The 21,066-nt window shown below is 44.1% G+C and overlaps 1 protein-coding gene across 8 annotated transcripts in view; it reads left to right on the forward strand.

Moving 5' to 3' along the window:
• The window catches only part of LOC112218424 (A-kinase anchor protein 13), a 100,715-nt gene extending 97,951 nt beyond the window's left edge, over positions 1–2,764 (forward strand). For all 8 annotated transcript variants that reach the window (XM_042301445.1, XM_042301449.1, XM_042301451.1 and 5 more), the window contains one exon: positions 26–2,764. In XM_042301445.1, coding sequence (XP_042157379.1) covers positions 26–84 — 59 coding nt within the window. In that variant the 3' untranslated portion in view covers positions 85–2,764. The remainder of the gene's footprint in view (positions 1–25) is intronic.
• The last annotated feature ends 18,302 nt before the right edge of the window (positions 2,765–21,066 follow it).

The following is a 21,066-nucleotide window of genomic DNA, read 5'->3' on the forward strand; positions in this document are numbered from 1 at the left end:
ATACCTCCATCTTTCTTCTCCACAGATCCCCAGAACACTGGGGTCACAGAGCTTCAAGCCGATGGAGAGATCTTCTTCTGCTGATTCCTTGGTCCTCCACTATCCCACAATGCCCCACACTCACAGTGACTGCATCAGCTGACTGCCCAGACTCTGTACTAGCGTGGGAAGATAGATATGCACCCCATTGACCTGAAGGGGATGGCCATGGACAGGAAGTACAACTAGAGCATTTCCTGTGACCTTTATAGGGAAACATGCAGACGCTTCCCAGCAATTCTGAAGTGTCGAGTTGTGACTTTTGGATGAACAGAATTAGGATTCTGCAAGTCTGATGTGGCATGGATTGGACTGGCTTGCATGGGTTGGTTGCCTTGGCTTTGATAGTGTTCAGATATGATTTGGACAGTTTCAGGAGTTATACCATGGCTAGAGGAAGTTTTATCATTCATGAAGTATACAGTAGCTAACATTCATTTTCTATCCGAAGGGAAGATCTACAGGTGCCGTGGGACCTGTTATAGAATGTTCTGCATTTTGCAAATTCAAGTATACCCTAATAGCCAAAATGACAAAAGAGAGCATACACACCATTTTACAACTCCAGTTCAGTGAGTCAAGCTTATACAATGGTGTTTCTTGTCATACTTGTTAAGGTATTGCTTAACACAGGGCCCCATAATGCTTCACTCCCACCTAAGGCTAATTTCTCCCATCAACTCTACATCAAAAGTTATGCAATGTAATCACTCAAATGGGTGGCAGGTAGCCTGGTGGTTAAGAGCATTGGGCCAGTAATCGAACGGTTGCTGGTTTGAATCCCTGAGCTGCTTAGGTGAGAAATCTGTTGTTTTGCCCTTGAGCAAGGCACTTAACCCTAGTTGCTCTGGATAAGAGTGTCTGCTAAATGACTAAAAGGTAACATTTTAAAAGTTCTCAAGAAAAGCGACTCAAGGTCCGGGCAGAGGAAACATGACTGACTCAGAGTTATTAGAGGAGGATGAATGAGTCTGGGAGAAATGGAAGACAAGCAAAGAGAAAGAATAGCTTATAGCAGAGGAGAGAAAGATGAGCATGTCTCAGAGAGAGCGAGAGAGCCAAATGAGGAAGAAAGAGAGTCTGTAAGGGAGATAATTGTCCACTTTGCAATTGAATGTAATGATGAAAACTGTTTGTTACGGTTCCAGCAGACTGAATGGGTAGAAGAAACATTTGCGGTACTTGTTGTATTCCTCCACTGCACACTTGAATTTGTGAACCATTTTATTTGTCAATCACTGCAATGCAATACTGGCACACACGGTTTGAAGGTGATGAGCACTTTAGATTATATTCACTCTGTTACAAGAGAAGAGACTTTCTCCTTGACTTTGAGTGACAATCATTCAAATGACCCAGACTGAGTCGAAACTAAGGAATAGCTATTTTACAAGAATGGACCGAAATTCTGATTATCTTCCCATAGTAATATTTGAATGCTGATATTGGAATGTATTAATCTAGACCTGACCAACCATTCCCTTTGTTAATCCCATTGGAATTACACTGATAAATCAGCCTGCGGGACAGGCTGTTCTTTTATTAAAACCAAACCAAACCTTTACTCTGGACAACCCCATATTTCCCTATTTTCCCTGCAGTCTGCTCTTGTATTGATGGACTGTGGTGCCATAAACTCTCTTGTGCCTCTCAAATGGTCCAGAATAATTAATGTCCCTGGATTTTATTCATTGATTTTTCCCCCATCCACGCTCCAGTTTCGGGTTTTGATTCGTATAACCAGAGCTGCATAAAAGCCTAATATTTCAGCAGAGGTATGTTCTTTCTCTTTTCTTCCGATGAGCAGAATTGAAAGCGAAAGCACAGCAAGGCCATCCCCTCTCCTGACTGTCTGTAAAACTGAAATATGGTGCTAATCACTAACTCATAACTGTTCTGCTTATTTTTTTCTTTCTTGGCTAATCTTGCCTTCTTTTTTTTTTGACCATCAGACAGAGCTTTGTCAATTTCTCCCTCCACTATTCACTCTGTGGCATTTGCCATCTTGATATCTCACAACAATTCCCCCTGGTCATGTATATAAAACGTGAATCACCACGTTAACACGGTGTATTATGGCCTTGCTTAGTGATTTTAGAAAAGTGAAAGCATAGGAAGGGATCATTTGGCATTTTGATTGATTGGGTCATTCACACTCTGACTTGCATTAATAGACAGATTCTACTTTTGACAGGTGTGAACGCACCTACAGTAGATCCTACCCTACCACTTTATATTCCTCCAGGAATATATGCTAATGATCCCGTCAACAGGAACTGTCATGGCCGTCTTATGGTGTGGAAGTTGAGCAGTGCTACAGTAGCTCTGAAATGTTGTACATGACGCATTGTGGCAAATGCAAAGATATTATGCTCAAATTGAAATGCACTATTAACCAGCATCTGTGAGGGGTTGGAGTGTGTTTGACAGTGATACTGTAAACCAGTGCTTTTAAGGTAAAAATGTTGTTTGTACTAAAAAGGTACAATTTTTATTTTCTTGCTGAATTCCATGTAAAAAATAAAATTAAAAAAAGGGCAAAGCAACAATTATGTAAATATGTGTCATGTACAAATTCAACTTTTAAAGTATTGATTGTGGATTTTTGGATCAATTTAAGCTTTTTATAATGAGGCTTTATTTATCAGTGTCCTCCCTGTTTTGGAGGCATAAAATGTACATTCATTTTCCCCTTAATAAATAACTATTATTGTTTGTCAACTGAGATGTGTGTCTGTGTCTATTTTCTCCCCTTGTTTTCATGTGTTAATAGCTTGTACTAGAATAGAATGGCTTTGGTGTACCTCTGGACCACACATAATGGCCAGTCAGTCAACAGGATCGTGTTTCACAGTTATTGGGTGAATGTATGCCTTAATTGACTTGACTGATGCCAACTGCATGGAGGGTATGTTTGATTTAGCCACCTGTTGTTACTCACTCTCTCTCTCTCTCACTCTCTGCCGTTCTTCTTAGAAATATGCTGTTTTTTCTCACTAAAGCTTGTTTCTTCATCCAGCTCACTGCTAGCTCTTTGGGCTGAGAGTGGCTTCAGCAGGGATTCTGTGGGAGAGGATGTGGCGGAGCCCACTTCTGGACGTGACTAGCTCTGCCTTTGTCCGTGACAAGTGACCCTGCCCAGCTGGCCTGCACCATACCGCACTGCGCAGAGGAGGAACACAAGACTTTAAGGTAAGAGGAGGGGAAGAAGAAAAGAAAATGGTTTGTAATCAGATCCAATCTTCATCTTATCCCAAGTGTTGACAGAAGAATGTGCACTCATTTTTCTCAAGTTTGTCATAAAAAGAACGGTTATTCCAAATATTTTTTTAACTCATGAAAATACCAGTGGTATAACTAACCCATTAACCACCCTTAGCTTCTGTGTTACTGAATTTTATGTTGTCCAAATTAGTATCCATATTTGACGTTTAAAGTCAGATTGATAATGGTATTTGGATAAGGATTACAGACCGTTGTCTTTGGCTGTAATGAGCACTCTCTGGCAGATTCTCTGAAATGTCACACACTCACTCGGTTCCAGATCTATATACATTCCGAAAGGCCCCCAAGCTCCAGCCTACAAGATGTCTGCCATTGTAACTTCACCAAACCACATATTAATCTTTGCTAGTATGACCTTTTCAAAGTGTTTCCAAATCCCCTGGCCCTACCTCCCTCCCTCTCCCCCTCCACTGCAGTGGAAGAATGACTGGGCAACCTGTCACACCATTAGAATGTGAGCAGAGCAGATCAGCAAAGATTTGGCTTGTGAAGGATGATATTATCATGCATTGTTCACAATCAGTAGTGACCTTTCTCCAGCTCCTGGTGCAGATTGGTGTGTAATGTGAAAGAGCCAAGCCATTCTGCTCCATCTGGGGGAAGAAAGGAAAGGGACAAACAATCAAAAGAAACCTGAGCCTTTGTTGTGTTGCGTGACGATGGGCATATAAATATCGTCCGTATGTTCGCTAGAACAATAGTGGCAGCCTGGTGACATGAGTCATTATTCTCCTTTTACATACAGTATTTTAGGACAAACCTCAATGAGCTGCTCTGTGTGATAGTAAACATAGTGGAGAGCTGGAGTTAATTTTTTTGCATTCAGCATCACCCCGTCAAGGGAAATATAGTAGCATACTAATAAAGACATCTACATATTGACACGCCCTGATCATAGAGAGCTGTTTATTCTCTATGTTGGTTGGGGAGTGATAGTGACTAGGGTGGGTCATCTAGGTGATTAATGATTTATGTTGGCAACATACCACGCTGCATCTTGGTCCACTCTTTATGATGAACGAGACAGAAGATCCCACCAAAAAACGGACCAAGCAGCATGGCCAGGAGGAGCAGACATCATGGACATGAGAGGATATTTTGGACGGTAAAGGATAACGGACGTGGGAAGAAATCATGGCCGGAAAGGATCGCCTTCCATGGGAGCAGACGGACGCAGCAAGAGAGCATCAACGACGACTCCGGGGTTCGCAAGCACGAGAGGCACACGGGGTGGTTGGCGGAGCCAGGTTCCAGACCAGAGCCAACTCCCCGCACTCGCTTTAAGAAGCGTGTGACCGTTCAGGCACCATGTTATGTGGTGATACGCACTGTGTCTCCAGTGAGCATTCACAGCCCGGTGCACTCGGTGTCAGCTCTCCACACTTGCCGTGCGAAAATGAGCATCCGGCCAGGACGGGTTGTGCCGGCTCAGCGCTCCTGGTCTCCAGTACGCCTCCTCGGACCAGGATATCCTGTGCCGGCTCTACACACTGTGTTTCCAGTGTTTCTTGACAGCCCAGTGCGTCCTGTGCCAGCGCCCCGCACTTGCCGGGCTAAAGTGAGCATCCAGACAGGATGGGTTGTGCTAGCTCTACGCTCTAGTCCTCCAATGCGCCTCCTGATGCGTGGGACCGATGCTACCTGTACCGGTCCCACGCATCAGGCCTCCAGTGCACCTCCAGCTTCCAGCGACAGTTCCCGGCCCGAGCTGATGTCCCCGTCCGGGACTTCGGCGATGGTCCCGGTCCGGAGCCTCCCCGTCCGGAGCTTCTGGCGACGGTCCCCGGTCCCACTTCCGCATCAGGCCTCCCGAGTGCTTCTGGCGACGGCCTCCAGCTTCCAGCGACTTCTGGTTCCCGGTCCCGGTCCGAGCTTCCGGCGACGGTCCCGGTCCGGAGCTTCCGGCGACGGTCCCTGGTCCAGGTCCGGAGCTTCCGGCGACGGTCCAGAGCGACGGTCCCGAGCTTCCGGCGACGGTCCGGAGCTTCCGGCGACGGTCCGGAGCTCCCGGTCCGGAGCTTCCGGCGACGGTCCAGAGCTCCCGGTCCCGGTCGGCCGTCCGGAGGTCTTCCGGCGACGGTCCGTCCCGGTCCGGAGCTTCCGGACGGTCCCGGTCCGGGGCTTCCGGCGAGCTTCCGGCGGTCCGGAGCTGGTCCAGAGCTCCCGACGGTCCGGAGCTTCCAGAGCTTCGGCGACGGTCCGGAGCTGGTCCAGAGCTCCAGAGCTTCCGGGTCCGGAGCTGGTCCAGAGCTTCCGGTCCCTGGGAGCTTCCGGCGCTTCCGGGCGACTTCCGGCGGTCCGAGCTTCGGCCGAGCTTCCGGCTTCCGCGACGGAGCTCCCGGGTCCCGGTCCCAGAGCTTCCGGCGACGGTCCCGGCGACGGTCCGTCCCGGTCCCGGTCCGGAGCTTCCGGCGGCGGTCCAGAGCTTCGGCGGTCCGGCGGTCCCGGTCGAGCTTCCGGCGACGGTCCCCGGTCCGGAGCTTCCGGCGACGGTCCCCGGTCCGGGGCTTCCGGCGACGGTCCCCGGTCCGGGGCTTCCGGCGACGGTCCAGAGCTTCCGGCGACGGTCCGGAGCTGGTCCAGAGCTTCCGGCGACGGTCCGGAGCTGGTCCAGAGCTTCCGGCGACGGTCCGGAGCTTCCGGCGACGGTCCCCGGTCCGGGGCTTCCGGCGACGGTCCAGAGCTTCCGGCGACGGTCCCCGGTCCGGGGCTTCCGGCGACGGTCCAGAGCTTCCGGCGACGGTCCGGAGCTGGTCCAGAGCTTCCGGCGACGGTCCGGAGCTGGTCCAGAGCTTCCGGCGACGGTCCGGAGCTGGTCCAGAGCTTCCGGCGACGGTCCGGAGCTGGTCCAGAGCTTCCGGCGACGGTCCGGAGCTGGTCCAGAGCTTCCGGCGACGGTCCGGAGCTGGTCCAGAGCTTCCGGCGACGGTCCGGAGCTGGTCCAGAGCTTCCGGCGACGGTCCGGAGCTGGTCCAGAGCTTCCGGCGACGGTCCGGAGCTTCCGGCGACGGTCCGTCGGAGCTTCCGGCGACGGTCCGCGGTCAGGAACCTATAGAGAGCTGTTTATTCTCTATGTTGGTTGGGGCGTGATAGTGACTAGGGTGAGTCATCTAGGTGAGTAGTGATTTATGTTGGCCTGGTATGGTTCCCAATCAGAGACAGCTGTTTATCGTTGTCTCTGATTGGGGATCATATTTAGGTAGCCATTTTCCCCATTGTGATTTGTGGGATCTTGACTATGTTTGTGTGTAGTTGCTTTCTGCACTGCATGTAGCTTCATGTTTTGTTTATTCACTTTATTGTTTTTGTGCTTTAAGTTTCTCTTCTAAATAAAAGATTGGAAAAATACCACGCTGCATCTTGGTCCACTCATTATGACAAGCGTGACACATATATTTCAGGATGTTGTATATCTCTGGAAATAATCAGAATTCATGTAAACATTACATTCATTTACAACATTACAAACGTAGCTTGTCCAAAAAAAAGTGATCTTTTGGCACAACTTATCCTAAGTATGGGGTAAGTTGAGCCGTCACCAAATTTCTGTACTGAATGAAATATTACCACTACCTTTTTAACACCATGTCTAGTTCCCAAACACAATTCAACACAATCACAATCACTTTTTTGTCTTTTAATCATTTTCAGCATCTTTTAACACGTGCTTCACACCTAACAAAAATGTTTTTTAATTACACTTTTAACACGGTTGCTGCCAGTGATAATGCCTTGGTGATAATGCCTTTAATGCCTTGGTGATAATGCCTTGGTGATAATGCCCTGGGATGAAAACATGTCATTTTGCTCAACTTGCCATTGTCTCAACCATAGGCTCAATTTACCCCAAGGCAAACATTTAGAGTTTATTAGCCCACACAGCTACAAAGATGCACTTACATGCTAGGTTTAGGACCTCATATTGAAACTTTGAGAACCCAACTGATGTATAAAACAATCTTAAAATGATCTACTTTGGTTTAGATACAACCATCATGAAACCTCTAGCACAAATTCATTTGACTTTGTGAAAATCATTTTCTATGTGGTTTCTTTCTTCACGGACTCATGAAATTATGAACGGTTCCTTAATAATATTTGGTCAAATTATTAATATTGTGTATGTTTCCCTAGAAACAAGGGTGGCTCAACTTACCCCACTCTCCCGTACAGTGTTTTATGATTTGCCTCAGTAGAGTATAGGCCTATAGCCTACATGACTTGGGAAACACCCTGATACCGGATAAAGCATATCCTCCTGCTATTAGAAAATGTAGAGGCATCATCAATGAAAGACTATCAAATATTAAGATATATCATACCTAGACTGTAAGAGGACAGCCTGTCTGGTATTGAGTCTGCTGATGACAACATTGATGAGACAGGCAGTCCTCTCAGATGGATGGCTGCCTGATGTCTGTTTTATGATGAAAGCTGTAGAACTGGCCAGCCTGGGTTTATACAAGCCTGTGCCTCTCACAGGTCTCACATTCTTTTTTCATTCTGTGTATTTCACCTTGGAAGCACCACAGTTCAGTGGCTCACACTACCTCCCTGCCTCTCCCCTTCCCCCCACGCACCAGGCAGGCAGCACCCTGCCTATGGGTTAATATTGAACTCAGTCACTGTCTGATGTAAATGGCAGGCAGAGGGACTGAAGCCATTTCCATCAATCTCAGGACCTCCTCTCCCTGGGGGTGAGTATGATGAGATGGCTGCGCTGTGGTTCATAATTTACCCCCTCAGCGGTTCTCATCATCGGCAAATCATATTTCACCTGGACTCTTAAAGGTTCAGAACTAGGCTGATTCCGCTCTGCAGCGCTCTCTCTCCTTCTCTTCTTGTTTCCTCCATCTTTTTCTCCCTTCCCCACCATTCCTCCCTCTGCCTTTTCAATCTCAATTTCTGCTAATTGATTCTCTATACCTGATGTGCTGAATAGGCCATTTTTTTTTAGCCTTTTACATTACTCGTAAATTGTGGCATTAGGGCTGTATTGATCCCAGTAGAGGCAGAGACACAGAAAACCTACGCCTTCACTATGGTGAATCAATAAAACAATAGAGAAATACACTACGAAAAAGAAGGAACAGCAGGTCAGAAATCAGCTCAATGGAATGGAAGTATCCATAGAATTGGAACACACTAAACAAAAAACAACAAGAAAAGTTCTCTATCCAAAACGGAGATGCATGGATAAACCAATTCTCCAATCTTTTTTGGCAAAAACATATACAGTACCAGTCAAAGGTTTGGACACACCTACTCATTCCAGGGTTTTTCTTTATTTTTACTATGTTTTACATTGTAGAATAATAGTGAAGACATCAAAACTATGAAATAACACACATGGAATCATGTAGTAAGCAAAAAAGTGTTACATCAAAATATATTTTATATTTGAGATTCTTCAAAGTAGCCACCCTTTGCCTTGATGACAGGTTGGCGCACTCTTGGCATTCTCTTAACCAGCTTCATGAGGTAGTCACCTGGAATGCATTTCAATTAACAGGTGTGCCTTGTTAAAAGTTCATTTGTGGAATTTCTTTCCTTTTTAATGCGTTTGAGCCAATCAGGTGAATTTTGACATGGTATGGGTGGTATACAGAAGATAGCCCTATCTGGTAAAATACCATGTCCATATTATGGCAAAAACAGCTCAAATTACAAAAGAGAAACAACAGTCCATCATTACTTCAAGACATGAAGGACAGTCAATCAATACATTTTCATGAACTTTCAAAGTTTCTTCAAGTGCAGTAGCAAAAACCACCAAGCGCTATGATGAAACTGGCTCTCATGAGGACCGCCACAGGAAAGGAAGACCCAGAGTTACCTCTGCTGCAGATAAATTCATTAGAGTTAACTGCACCTCAGATTGCAGCCCAAATAAATGCGTCACAGAGTTCAAGTAACAGACACATCTCAACATCAACTGTTCAGGGGAGACTGCGTGAATCAGGCATTCATGGTCGAATTGCTGCAGAGAAACCACTACTAAAGGACACCAATAATAAGAAGAGACTTGCTTGGGCCAAGAAACACGAGCAATGGGCATTAGACTGGTGGAAATCTGTCCTTTGGTCTGATGAGTCCAAATTTGACATTTTTGTAGTAGGTGAACGGATGATCTCCGCATGTGTGGCATGGAGGAGGTGTGATGGTGTGGGGGTGCTATGCTGGTGACACTGTCTGTGATTTATTTACAATTCAAGGCACACTTAACCAGCATGGCTACCACAGCATTCTGCAGCGATAAACCGTCCCATCTGGTTTACGCTTAGTGGGACTATCATTTGTTTTTCAACAGGACAATGGCCCAACACACCTCCAGGCTGTGTAAGGGCTATTTGACCAAGAAGGAGAGTGATGGAGTGCTGCATCAGATGACCTGGCATCCACAATCACCCGACCTCAACCCAATTGAGATGGTTTAGGATGAGTTGGGCCACAGAGTGAAGAAAAGGCAGCCAACAAGTGATCAGCATATGTGGGAATGCCTTCAAGACTGTTGGAAAAGCATTCCTCATGAAGCTGGTTGAGAGAATGCCAAGAGTGTGCAAAGACATCATCAAGGCAAAGGGTGGCTACTTTTAAGACTCTCAATTATAAAATATATATACCTAGATCTCCTACACAGATAATGTCAGACATGGGCCCTGAGAGTAAATCTCAGTAAGACAAAAATAAAGGTGTTCCAAAAAAAGGTCCAGTCTCCAGGACCACAAATACAAATTCAATCTAGACACCGTTTCCCATTTCAATCTAGACACCGTTTCCCGTTTCAGTCTAGACACCGTTTCCCTAGAGCATACAAAAAACTATACATATCTCGGCCTAAACATCAGTGCCACAGGTAACTTCCACGAAGCTGTGAACGATCTGAGAGACAAGGCATGAAGGGGCTTCTATGCCATCAAAAGAAACATAAAATCAGTTATAGAACCCATTGCCCTCATTGGTTGTGAGATCTGGGGTCCGCTCACCAACCAAGATGTCACAAAATGTGAAAAAAAACTAATTGAGACTCTGCATTCAGAATTCTGCAAAAATATCCTCCATGTACAACGTAAAACACCAAATAATGCATGCAGAGCAGAATTAGGTCGATACCCGCTAATTATCAAAATCCAGAAAAGAGCCGTTAAAGTCTACAACAACCTAACAGGAAGCTATTCCCAAGCTTTCCATAACAAAGCCATCACCTACAGAGAGATGAACCTGGAGATGAGTCCCCTAAGCAAGCTGGTCCTGGGGCTCTGTTCACAAACACAAACAGACCCCACAGAGCCCCAGGCCAGCAACACAATTAGACCCAACTAAATCATGGGAAAACAAAAAGATATTACTTGACACACAAATAATTCACATAAAAACAGAGCAAACTAGAATGCTATTTGGCCCTAAACAGAGAGTAAGTACACAGTGGCAGAAAACCTTACCACTGTGACTGACCCAAAATTAAGGAAAGCCTTGCTATTGAGAAAGATTGACTTTGACAGACCTGGCTCTCAAGAGAAAACAGGCTATGTGCACACTGCCCACTAAATGAGGTGTAAACAGAGCTGCACTTCCTAACCTCCTGACAAATGTATAGAGACACATATTTCCCTTAGATTACACAGACCCACAAAGAATTTGAAAACAAATCAAATTTGGATAAAATCCCATATCTATTGGTTGTTACGGTTACATAAGGCAGAAGATTACTTAAGGTAAAAAATGTAAGTAAGGTGGGTGGGTCTATAACGTAAACGTCTAACAACCCAAAGGTTGTGTTTGAATCTCATCACGGATAACTTTAGTATTTGAGCTAATTAGCAACTTTTCAACTACTTAGCTAACCCTTCCCGTAACCCTAACGCTAACCTTAACCCTTTTAGCTAACCCTTTCCCTAACCTTAACCATTTAACCTAACTTAACCCTAACTCCTAGCCTAACTAACGTTAGCCACCTTGCTAACGTTTGCAACAAAACATTTGAATTCGTAACGTATCATATGTTTGCAAATTCATAACATATTGTACGTTTGTCAAATTCGTAACACATAGTGCATTACGAAAATATTCAGACCCCTTGACTTTTTCTACATTTTGTAAAGTTACAGCATTATTCTAAAATTGATTAAATAGTTTTTTCCCCCTCATCAATCTACACACAATACCCCATAATGACAAAGCAAAAACAGTTTAGAATTTTTTTACAAATGTACATAAAAAAGCACTGATATATCACATTTAGCTAAGTATTCAGACCCTTTACTAAGTACTTTGTTGAAGCACCTTTGGTAGAAATTACAGCCTTGAGTCTTCTTGGGTATGATGCTACAAGCTTGGCACACCTGTATTTGGGGAGTTTTTCACATTCTTCTCTGCAGATCCTCTCAATCTCTGTCAGGTTGGATGGGGAGCGTCACTGCACAGCTATTTTCAGGTCTCTCTAGAGATGTTCGATCAGGTTCATGTCCGGCCTCTGTCTGGGCCACTCAAGGATATTCAGAGACTTGTCCCAAAGCCACTCCTGCATTGTCTTGGCTGTGTGCTTAGGGTCCTGTTGAAAGGTGAACCTTCATTCCAGTCTGAGATCCTGAGGGCTCTGGAGCATGTTATCATCAAGGATCTGTCTGTACTGTGCTCCATTCATCTTTCCCTCGATCCTGACTAGTCTCCCAGTCCCTGCCGCTGAAAAACATCCCCACAGCATGATATTGCCACCACCATGCTTCTCCGTAGGGATGGTGCCAGGTTTCCAACAGACGTGACGCTTGTCATTCAGGCCAAAGAGTTCAATCTTGGTTTCATCAGACCAGAGAATCTTGTTTCTCATGGTCTCAGTGTCTTTATGTTCCTTTTGGCAAACTCCAAGCAGGCTGTCATGTGCCTTTTGCTGAGGAGTGGCTTTCGTCTGGCCACTCTACCATAAAGGCCTGATTGGTGGAGTGCTGCAGAGATGGTTGTCCTTCTGGAATGTTCTCCCATCTCCACAGAGGAACTCTGGAGCTCTGTCAGAGTGACCATTGGGTTCTTGGTCACCTCCCCGACCAAGGCCCTTGCTCAGTTTTGCCAGGCGGCCAGCTCTAGGAAGAGTCTTGATGGTTCCAAACCTCTTCCATTTAATAATGATGGAGGCCACTGTGTTCTTGGGGACCTTCAATGCTGCATACATTTTTTGGTACCCTTCCCCAGATCTGTGCCTGGACACATTGCTGTCTCGGAGCTTTACAGAGAATTCCTTTGACCTCATGGCTTGGTTTTTGCTCTGACATGCACGGTCAACCGTGGGACCTTATATAGACAGGTGTGTGCCTATCCAGATCATGTCCAATCAATTGAATTTACCACAGGTGGACTCCAATCAAGTTGTAGAAACATCTCAAGGTTGATCAATGGAAACAGGATGTACCTGAGCTCAATTTTGTGTCTCATAGCAAACGGTCTGAATACATACGTAAGTAAGGAATTTCAGTTTTTTATTGTAATAAATGTGCAAAGATTTTGAAAAACCTGTTTTCTCTTTGTCGTTATGGGGTTGTATGTGTAGATTGATGAGGATCCATTTTAGAATAAGGCTGTAACGTAACAAAATGTGGAAAAAGTCCATGTGTCTGAATACTTTCCCGAATGCACTGTATCATACAAATTCTAATTCGTAAACATATCATTTGAAATGGATGATGTAAATCCTCAAATTGATACATACCATACGAAACGTAACATATAATATTAAATGGAGTGTGCAAATTTTTGTATAGAAAAGTACGAAATGCTCTGAGACTAGGTTGGGCAGGCATGCAGTTGGGGGGGTGCGGTCATCATCTTCTGTGCTCCAGTAAATGCTGCCCCTCACAGCATACTTTGTCATTTGGCTGTTATTTTTTCTCCACCACCACCTTCTACTCACCAGCCTACCACGACTAGGCTCTCTCCTAATTCTCCTCCAACATCGCCTAGCTTTGAGGCGGCAACTACAAAGGGTGAGGGGGGGAACATGGTGGGGGAGGGGAGTGAAATTAAAAGAGCATCTTCTTCACCCTCCCCAAAATTGGAGGCTGGGAATATAACGCAAGATTCACAGACACAGGCCACTATAGGACCTATGGGTTGTAGCCGCAGCTGAAGCAATTAAATCCTTTTTGCTCCATTATGGATGTCAACAAGTGTCTTTTAATGTGCCCGTTCACTGGGAGCTTAGCGCTCACGCGGCCGTTGGTGCTGGACTAGTGGAAGGTTCTGGGCTGATTGTGTGTGCTTTCATTAGCACTAGGCTGACCAGGCCCAGCAGCCAGCTAGTGGTGAGCAGGCAGGAAATCGCTCTGGCAGAACAATAGATCAAAGGGGCCGCCGGGCCGGGTGAAAATGTGAGTCCAATGGGCTCATGCTTTACTTGCTCTGTAAGAGAGAGAGGATGACTTCATCGCATGCCAACCATGGGCTTGGGGCTCCACCATGCTCTGCTCTGGACAGATCAAACGGACCGTTTATTGATCTGACTGGGCCTCCTGGGGGAGCTGCACCTCACAGCCCACTGGGTGTCCTCTAACCAATTACCACAGCCCTCTGTGCCTGTCTGTCTGTAGGTAAATATACAGTATTTTGAGGAAGTGCTCATGCCTGTCACAGTACAGTATGTTGTATCGGTTGGTAGGTGTTTCTGTGATATTAAAAAATTGTTGGTGTCTTTGAAGCAAAACCACAGAGTAGGGGAGAGTGGGGTATGTTGAGTTATTCTTTTACATTCAGCATCACTACATCAAGGGAAATGTAATATTCTTTCTAACAAAGATATCCACATTCAGGATGTTGTGTATCCCTGGATCAGAATGCATGTAAACATAAGATTTTTGAAAACATAGCTTGTCCCGAAAAAAGGTATCTTGGCACAACTTAGTTAGGGTAAGTTGAGCATAGGGACAGGGTAAGTTGAGCCACCTTGGGGTAAGTGGGTGATGGTGCTGGTAGGTCAAAGTTTAATTCATGGAATGGGGGTGTGGTATATTTAAATCTTAAATGTCTGCCTACATTCAGATATAGATAACTCTGTTCAATATCACTTACCCTTCCATTGCTTGACCAGTTGTCTGGGACAGGGATATTGTGTCAATGTGCCCATTCGTAGTTCTTTACATTTGAGACAACTAAGCCCATGAAACTGGTGCGCGAGATTGTTAATATGTTTAGCAAGCTAGACTCCATGTCATCAGATAAGACCTTGTGTGCCTCTGCTACTCTACCATAGCCTCTCTTTTGCACAGTTCCATTACATCTTTTGTCAATATACCTCTTCAGTGTCATTCAGTCTATTTTTTCATCCCTTGCTGCTGCTCTAATGGTTTTCCCTTCTCTCACTTCCTTGGCTGCTCTCTCAAGAACCTCAAGGCAGGGGCAAAGCCAGAATATTTTTGTTGTTGTTGATAGGCATTTTGTCTACTTGTTTATTACATTTGCGATGTGCACCGTATATTATTTCATAATACAATCGTTTTATACTAGTGCATAGTACTTGGAGTAACCTCGTTACATGTACAAATAATTACCCATCCCAGCATATTAACATAAGACAGTAACTTTAGACCAGTTGCCAACAACATCAAATTCATCTTCAGGCGCATTTTAATCTCGGTGGGCAAACAAGCCTATATCTGATGTTACCATGTACAGTTGAAGTCGGAAGTTTACATACACCTTAGCCAAATACATTTAAACTCAGTTTTTCACAATTCCTGACATTTAATCCTAGTAAAAATTCCCTGTGTTAGGTCAGTTAGGATCACCACTTTATTTTAAGAATGTGAAATGTCAGAATAATAGTAGAGAGAATATTTGATTTCTTTCATCACATTCCCAATGGGTCAGAAGTTTACATAAACTAAATTAGTATTTGGTAGCGTTGCCTTTAAGTTGTTTAACTTGGGTCAAACTTTTCGCGTAGCCTTTCACAAGCTTCCCACAATAAGTTGGGTGAATTTTGGCCCATTCCTCCTGACAAAGCTGGTGTAACTGAGTCGGGTTTGTAGGACTCCTTGCTCGCACACACTTTTTCAGTTCTGCCTACACATTTTCTGTATGATCTAGGTCAGGGCTTTGTGATGGCCACTCCAATACCTTGACTTTGTTGTCCTTAAGCCATTTTGCCACAACTTTGGGAGTATTCTTGGTGTCATTGTCCATTTGGAAGACCCATTTGCGATCAAGCTTGTCTTGAGATGTTGCTTCAATATACCCACATTATTTTCCTGCCTCATGAAGCCATCTATTTTGTGAAGTGCACCAGTCCCTCCTGCAGCAAAGCACCCCACAACATGATGCTGCCACCCCCGTGCTTCACGGTTAGGATGGTTTTCTTCGGCTTTCAAGCCTCCCCCTTTTTCCTCCAAACATAACGATGGTCATTATGGCCAAACAGTTCTATTTTTGTTTCATCAGACCAGAGGACATTTGTCCAAAACGTACAATCTTTGTCTCCATGTGCAGTTGCAAACCGTAGTCTGGCTTTTTTATGGCACTTTTGGAGCCGTGGCTTCTTCCTTGCTGAGCGGCTTTTCAGGTTATGTCAATATAGGACTCGTTTCACTGTGGATATAGATACTTTAGTACCGGTTTCCTCCAGCATCTTCACAAGGTCCTTTGCTGTTGTTCTGGGATTGATTTGCACTTTTCGCACCAAAGATCGTTCATCTCTAGGAGACAGAACGCGTCTCCTTCCTGAGCGGAATGACGGCTGCTTGGTCCCATGGTGTTTATACTTGCGTACTATTATTTGTATAGATGAACGTGGTACCTTAAGGCGTTTGGAAATTGCTCCCAAGGATGAACCAGACTTGTGGAGGTCTACAATTTGTTTTCTGAGGTCTTGGCTGATTTCCTTTGATTTTCCCACGATGTCAAGCAAAGAGGCACTGAATTTGAAGGTAGGCCTTGAAATACATCCACAGATACACCTCCAATTGACTCAAATGATGTCAATTAGCCTATCAGAAGCTTCTAAAGCCATGAAATCATTTTCTGGAATTTTCCAAGCTGTTTAAAGGCACAGTCAACTTAGTGTATGTAAACTTCTGACCCACTGGAATTGCGATAGTGAATTATAAGTGACATAATATGTCTGTAAACAATTGCTGGAAAAAATTACTTGTGTCATGCACAAAGTAGATGTCCTAACCGACTTTCTAAAACTATAGTTAGTTAACAAGAACTTTGTGGAGTGGTTTAAAAATTAGTTTTAATGACTCCAACTTAAGTATATGTATACTTCCGAAATCAACTGTATACCACGGCGGGCAGTAGTACTATAAAAAGTTACCTTACCTTTAGTAGACGTGTCATAAGGCGTGACCTACATCACAAGGTGCAGACGGCGAGGCTTTGAGTTGAATATGGTGATGATTTCATCATAATCCAATGTACAGTGGGGCAAAAAAGTATTTAGTCAGCCACCAATTGTGCAAGTTCTCCCACTTAAAAAGATGAGAGATGCCTGTCATTTTCATCATAGGTACACTTCAACTATGACAGACAAAATGAGGGAAAAAAATCCAGAAAATCACATTGTATGATTTTTTAATGAATTTATTTGCAAATTATGGTGGAAAATAAGTATTTGGTCAATAACAAATGTTTATCTCAATACTTTGTTATATACCCTCTGTTGGCAATGACAGAGGTCAAACGTTTTCTGTAAGTCTTCACAAGGTTTTCACACACTGTTGCTGGTATTTTGGCCCATTCCTCCATGCAGATCTCATCTAGAGCAGTGATGTTTTGGGGCTGTTGCTGAGCAACACAGACTTTCAACTCCCTCCAAAGATTTTCTATGACCTCTTTAATCATTCCAGCATTAATGTATCGGATGGACACAGCAATAAGTTCTCGTTTAGATTGAACTTTATATTCATCTGCTAGTTTGGCAAAATACGTGGAAGGAGCAGAATGAACTTCATCTTTTATCCTGCACAGTAACAATGATCCTGCACACTCCAGCAACTCGTTCTGAATTTCAGGGCTCATAAGCGTGGCATTGCGAGGTAGCTCATTAAGCCTGTTTTGTATTTCTGAGTCATGCTTTGAGATGAAATTGAAGATTTCTAAAAAAGTTAGCTAGCATGTAATTTGCTATTCTTGTGTTTGCAGCAAGCATTTCTTGTGAGTGTCCAGTTCTTAAATCCATCTCGTACAAATCTGAATTTCACATTTGCCCCAGGAAAGTGCCTACAAAACTTACAATGAATTGCATCTTTTGCTTTACTATACTCAATCCACACGAACTGGTCTTACCACCTTGAAGAGAAGCAGCGTGATTTGCCATTTATCATACTCAAAGGGAACTTTGCTAACTTTGGTTGACAGGCTGGTTCATCAACGGCAGACAAATCTGTCGGTGGACCTACTGCAGGTTCACCCCCGCCCGCTGCATCAAGAACGAGAGGAGACAGTGGGGTAGGCAAGAATGCCTGGCTCAACATGGTATTGGTGGTTGTGATGGCGATTGCGGTTGTTTCTATCCTGGCGCCACCTGTTAAATGTCTCATTCTGGAAGCTATCGGTAGATTGATCCAAATCATTTTCTGGCACCCACTCTTTTTCCTCCAGACGTCTTTTTTTTGGAAAAACCTAGCGATCAACATTTGGTTTGCCATTGCTAGAACTACTAAATTACCTTAGCTGGTGAGTCAATTCGAGTAAGCTAGCGTGATAGATAGAGCTAGCTAGCTTATGCGCCACAAAGTTTATCCACGTGACGTTGTTCAGGTAAACCACCGTATGAATGTAATTTTTTTTTAACCAATAGTCGGAAGCCAACTTGATTGTCGCAGACTATTTATTTATTACATTATATTAAAATTACCCGTAGAAAATACATCTCACATGCATTTCTTTCAAAAATGTAATAAAATAAATTCAAATAAAAATGTATATTGAATAATAATAATAACTTTTTATTATTACAGGCCTACCCGTGGCTACGCCGCTGTCTCAAGGGGACTGCAACCCTGCTTGTTTTACAGTTGTATACACTGGCATGATGGTGTCGGCTTTGTAACAGTAACAATTCAATATCTTGAGTTCATATGCATGACACATTGTAAAAATATTATGCATAAAACTGACAAAATGAAATAATCATTTGTATGGGGTATTGTGGCCATAGGCTCAACCAACCCCATGGCTATTAGCTCAACTTTCCCCAAGCGTTTTGACTACATTAGCCCACACAGCTACAAGGATGAACTTTCATTCTAGGTTTAGGACCTCATATTGTAGCTTATATCAAATTATCTACATTGGTTTAGATACAAGCATTACCACTTGCTTACCACTTTTTCCATGTGGTTTCTTCCTTTACAGACTCCATGAAAGGATGACCTCTTTCTAAATATTTGGTCACATGATTCTGTGTATAGTTTCCTAGAAACAGGGGGTGGCAAAAATACCACTTATTCAACTTACCCCACTCTACCCTAAAAGTTGTTTTTTTGCTACTGTGCTGCACTGGCTTCAGTAATGGGTTTGTGGATTAATGCAGATGTATAGAAACCCCTAGAATGCTGCATATAGAGTAGCGAACGCCACAGTCCATGGACTGAGTACAAAAACAACTGTGCCGCAAACGCTGTAGTCAGCTTTTTCATCCTCACTCACAGGACATTGTTTGTAATCTAATTATGTGAAAGTATTTTTTCCACCAGTTTGTTGATGTAGTTCTATGAAGAAACTCCTTCTCTGTCTAGACATGTTATACTGAACAAAAATAATAAACACAAAATGTAATATCTTGGTCCCATGTTTTATGAGCTGAAATAGAAGATCCCTGAAGTTTTCCATAAGCACAAAAAGCTTATTTCTCTCAAATGTTGTGCACACATTTGTTTACATCCCTGTTCACGAGTATTTCTCCTTTGCCAAGATAATACGTCCACCTGCCAGGTGTGGCATATCAAGAAGCTGATTAAACAGCATGATCATTACACAGGTGCACCTTGTGCTGGGAACAATAAAAGGCCACTCTAAAATGTGCAGTTTTGGACAATGCAATTGGCATACTGACTGAAAGAATGTCCACCAGAGCTCTTGCCAGAGAAATGAATGTTAATTTTTCTACCATAAACTATCAAGTTGTTTTCGAGAATTTGGCAGTACGTCCAACCAGCCTCACAACTGCAGACCACGTGTAACTATGCCAGACCAGGACTTACGCATCCGCCTTCTTCACCTGTGGGATCGTCTGAGACCAGCCAACCAGGCAGCGCATGAAACTGTGGATTTACACAACTGAAGAATTTCTGCACAAACTGTCAGAAATCGTCTCAGGGAAGGTCATCTGTGTGCTCGTCATACTCACCAGGGTCTTGAACTGACTGCAGTTCGGCGGGCAAATGAGGGCAAATGCTCACCTTCGTTGGAGAAGTGTACTCTTCGTGGATGAATGCAGGTTTCAGCTGTACCGGGCAGATGGCGTGTACGGCGTTGTGTGGGCGAGCGGTTTGCTGATCAACATTGTGAACAGAGTGCTCCATGGTGGCAGTGGGGTTATGGTATGGGCAGCCAAAAGCTATGGACAACGAACACAATTGCGTTTTATCGAATGCACAGAGATACTGTGATGAGATCCTGGGCCCATTGTCATGCCATTCATCTGCCGCCATCACCTCATGTTTCAGCATGATATTGCACAGCCCCACGTCACAAAGATGTGTACACAATTCCTGGAAGCTGAAAATGTCCCAGTTCTTCTATGGCCTGCATACTCACCCAACATGTCACCAATTGAGCACGTTTGGGATGTTCTTGACGCGTACGACAGTGTGTTCCAGTTCACGCCAGTATCCAGTAACTTTGCACAGCCATTGAAGAGGAGTGGGACAACATTCCACATGCTACAATCAACAGCCTGATCAACTCTATGAGAAGGACAAGTGTTGCGCTGCATGAGGCAAATGGTGATCACACCAGATACAGCTGGTTTTCTGATCAATGCCCCTACCGTTTTTTTAAGGTATTTGTGACCAACAGATGCATATCTGTGTTCCCAGTCATGTGAAATCCATAGATTAGGTCCTAATGAATTTACTTCAATTGGCTGATTTCCTTACATGAACTGTAACTCAGTAAAATCTTTGGAATTGTTGCATGTTGCGTATATAATTTTTGCTCAGTGTAAGTAGGGCCTCTGTCTAAAACAAACATTTGTCGACCACAGCCAAAAGTGGTGAATGTGAATATTTTGTAGGCTGTGTTTCAGATGCTTCCTATTGGGCATACCTCCATGGTTACAAGGCTGTCGACACACAGCGGCCGACATCTCCTCAGTGACAGCTGGTTGGCAAATACCGCCCTGTAATGAGAAAGAGGAGGGAAAGAAGACATGTAGTTTGGGGGAATCTTGGCTGGAGGCCAGAGCCATAGTCAGGGTAGGGCACCTTGACTAGTCAGTTGGAATTTCAATGGTCTGACCACTCGAGACATCTCATCATGAGGCATTCGACCAGAAAGAAAGTGTTTTAGCCTACTTTGAAAGGGGTAGAGAAATTGTCTTCTGCACGTCAGAAGGTCACCACACAAACAAATGAACTAGTGGGATTGTTCATTGTATTAATTCTAACAGTATGTACAGTATACACTGGTAGTCTCCCCTTTCTCTTTCAAGAAATATATTTTTTCATGCTTAATAATTGCAGTTAGGATCCCCGACAAACTATCTTGAAACTCAAAGTGAAACCTGTTGATTAATGTGTGGGTACTATACAG

The sequence above is a fragment of the Oncorhynchus tshawytscha genome, linkage group LG19 (assembly GCF_018296145.1).
Source record: "Oncorhynchus tshawytscha isolate Ot180627B linkage group LG19, Otsh_v2.0, whole genome shotgun sequence".
NCBI classification, from domain to species: domain Eukaryota; kingdom Metazoa; phylum Chordata; class Actinopteri; order Salmoniformes; family Salmonidae; genus Oncorhynchus; species Oncorhynchus tshawytscha.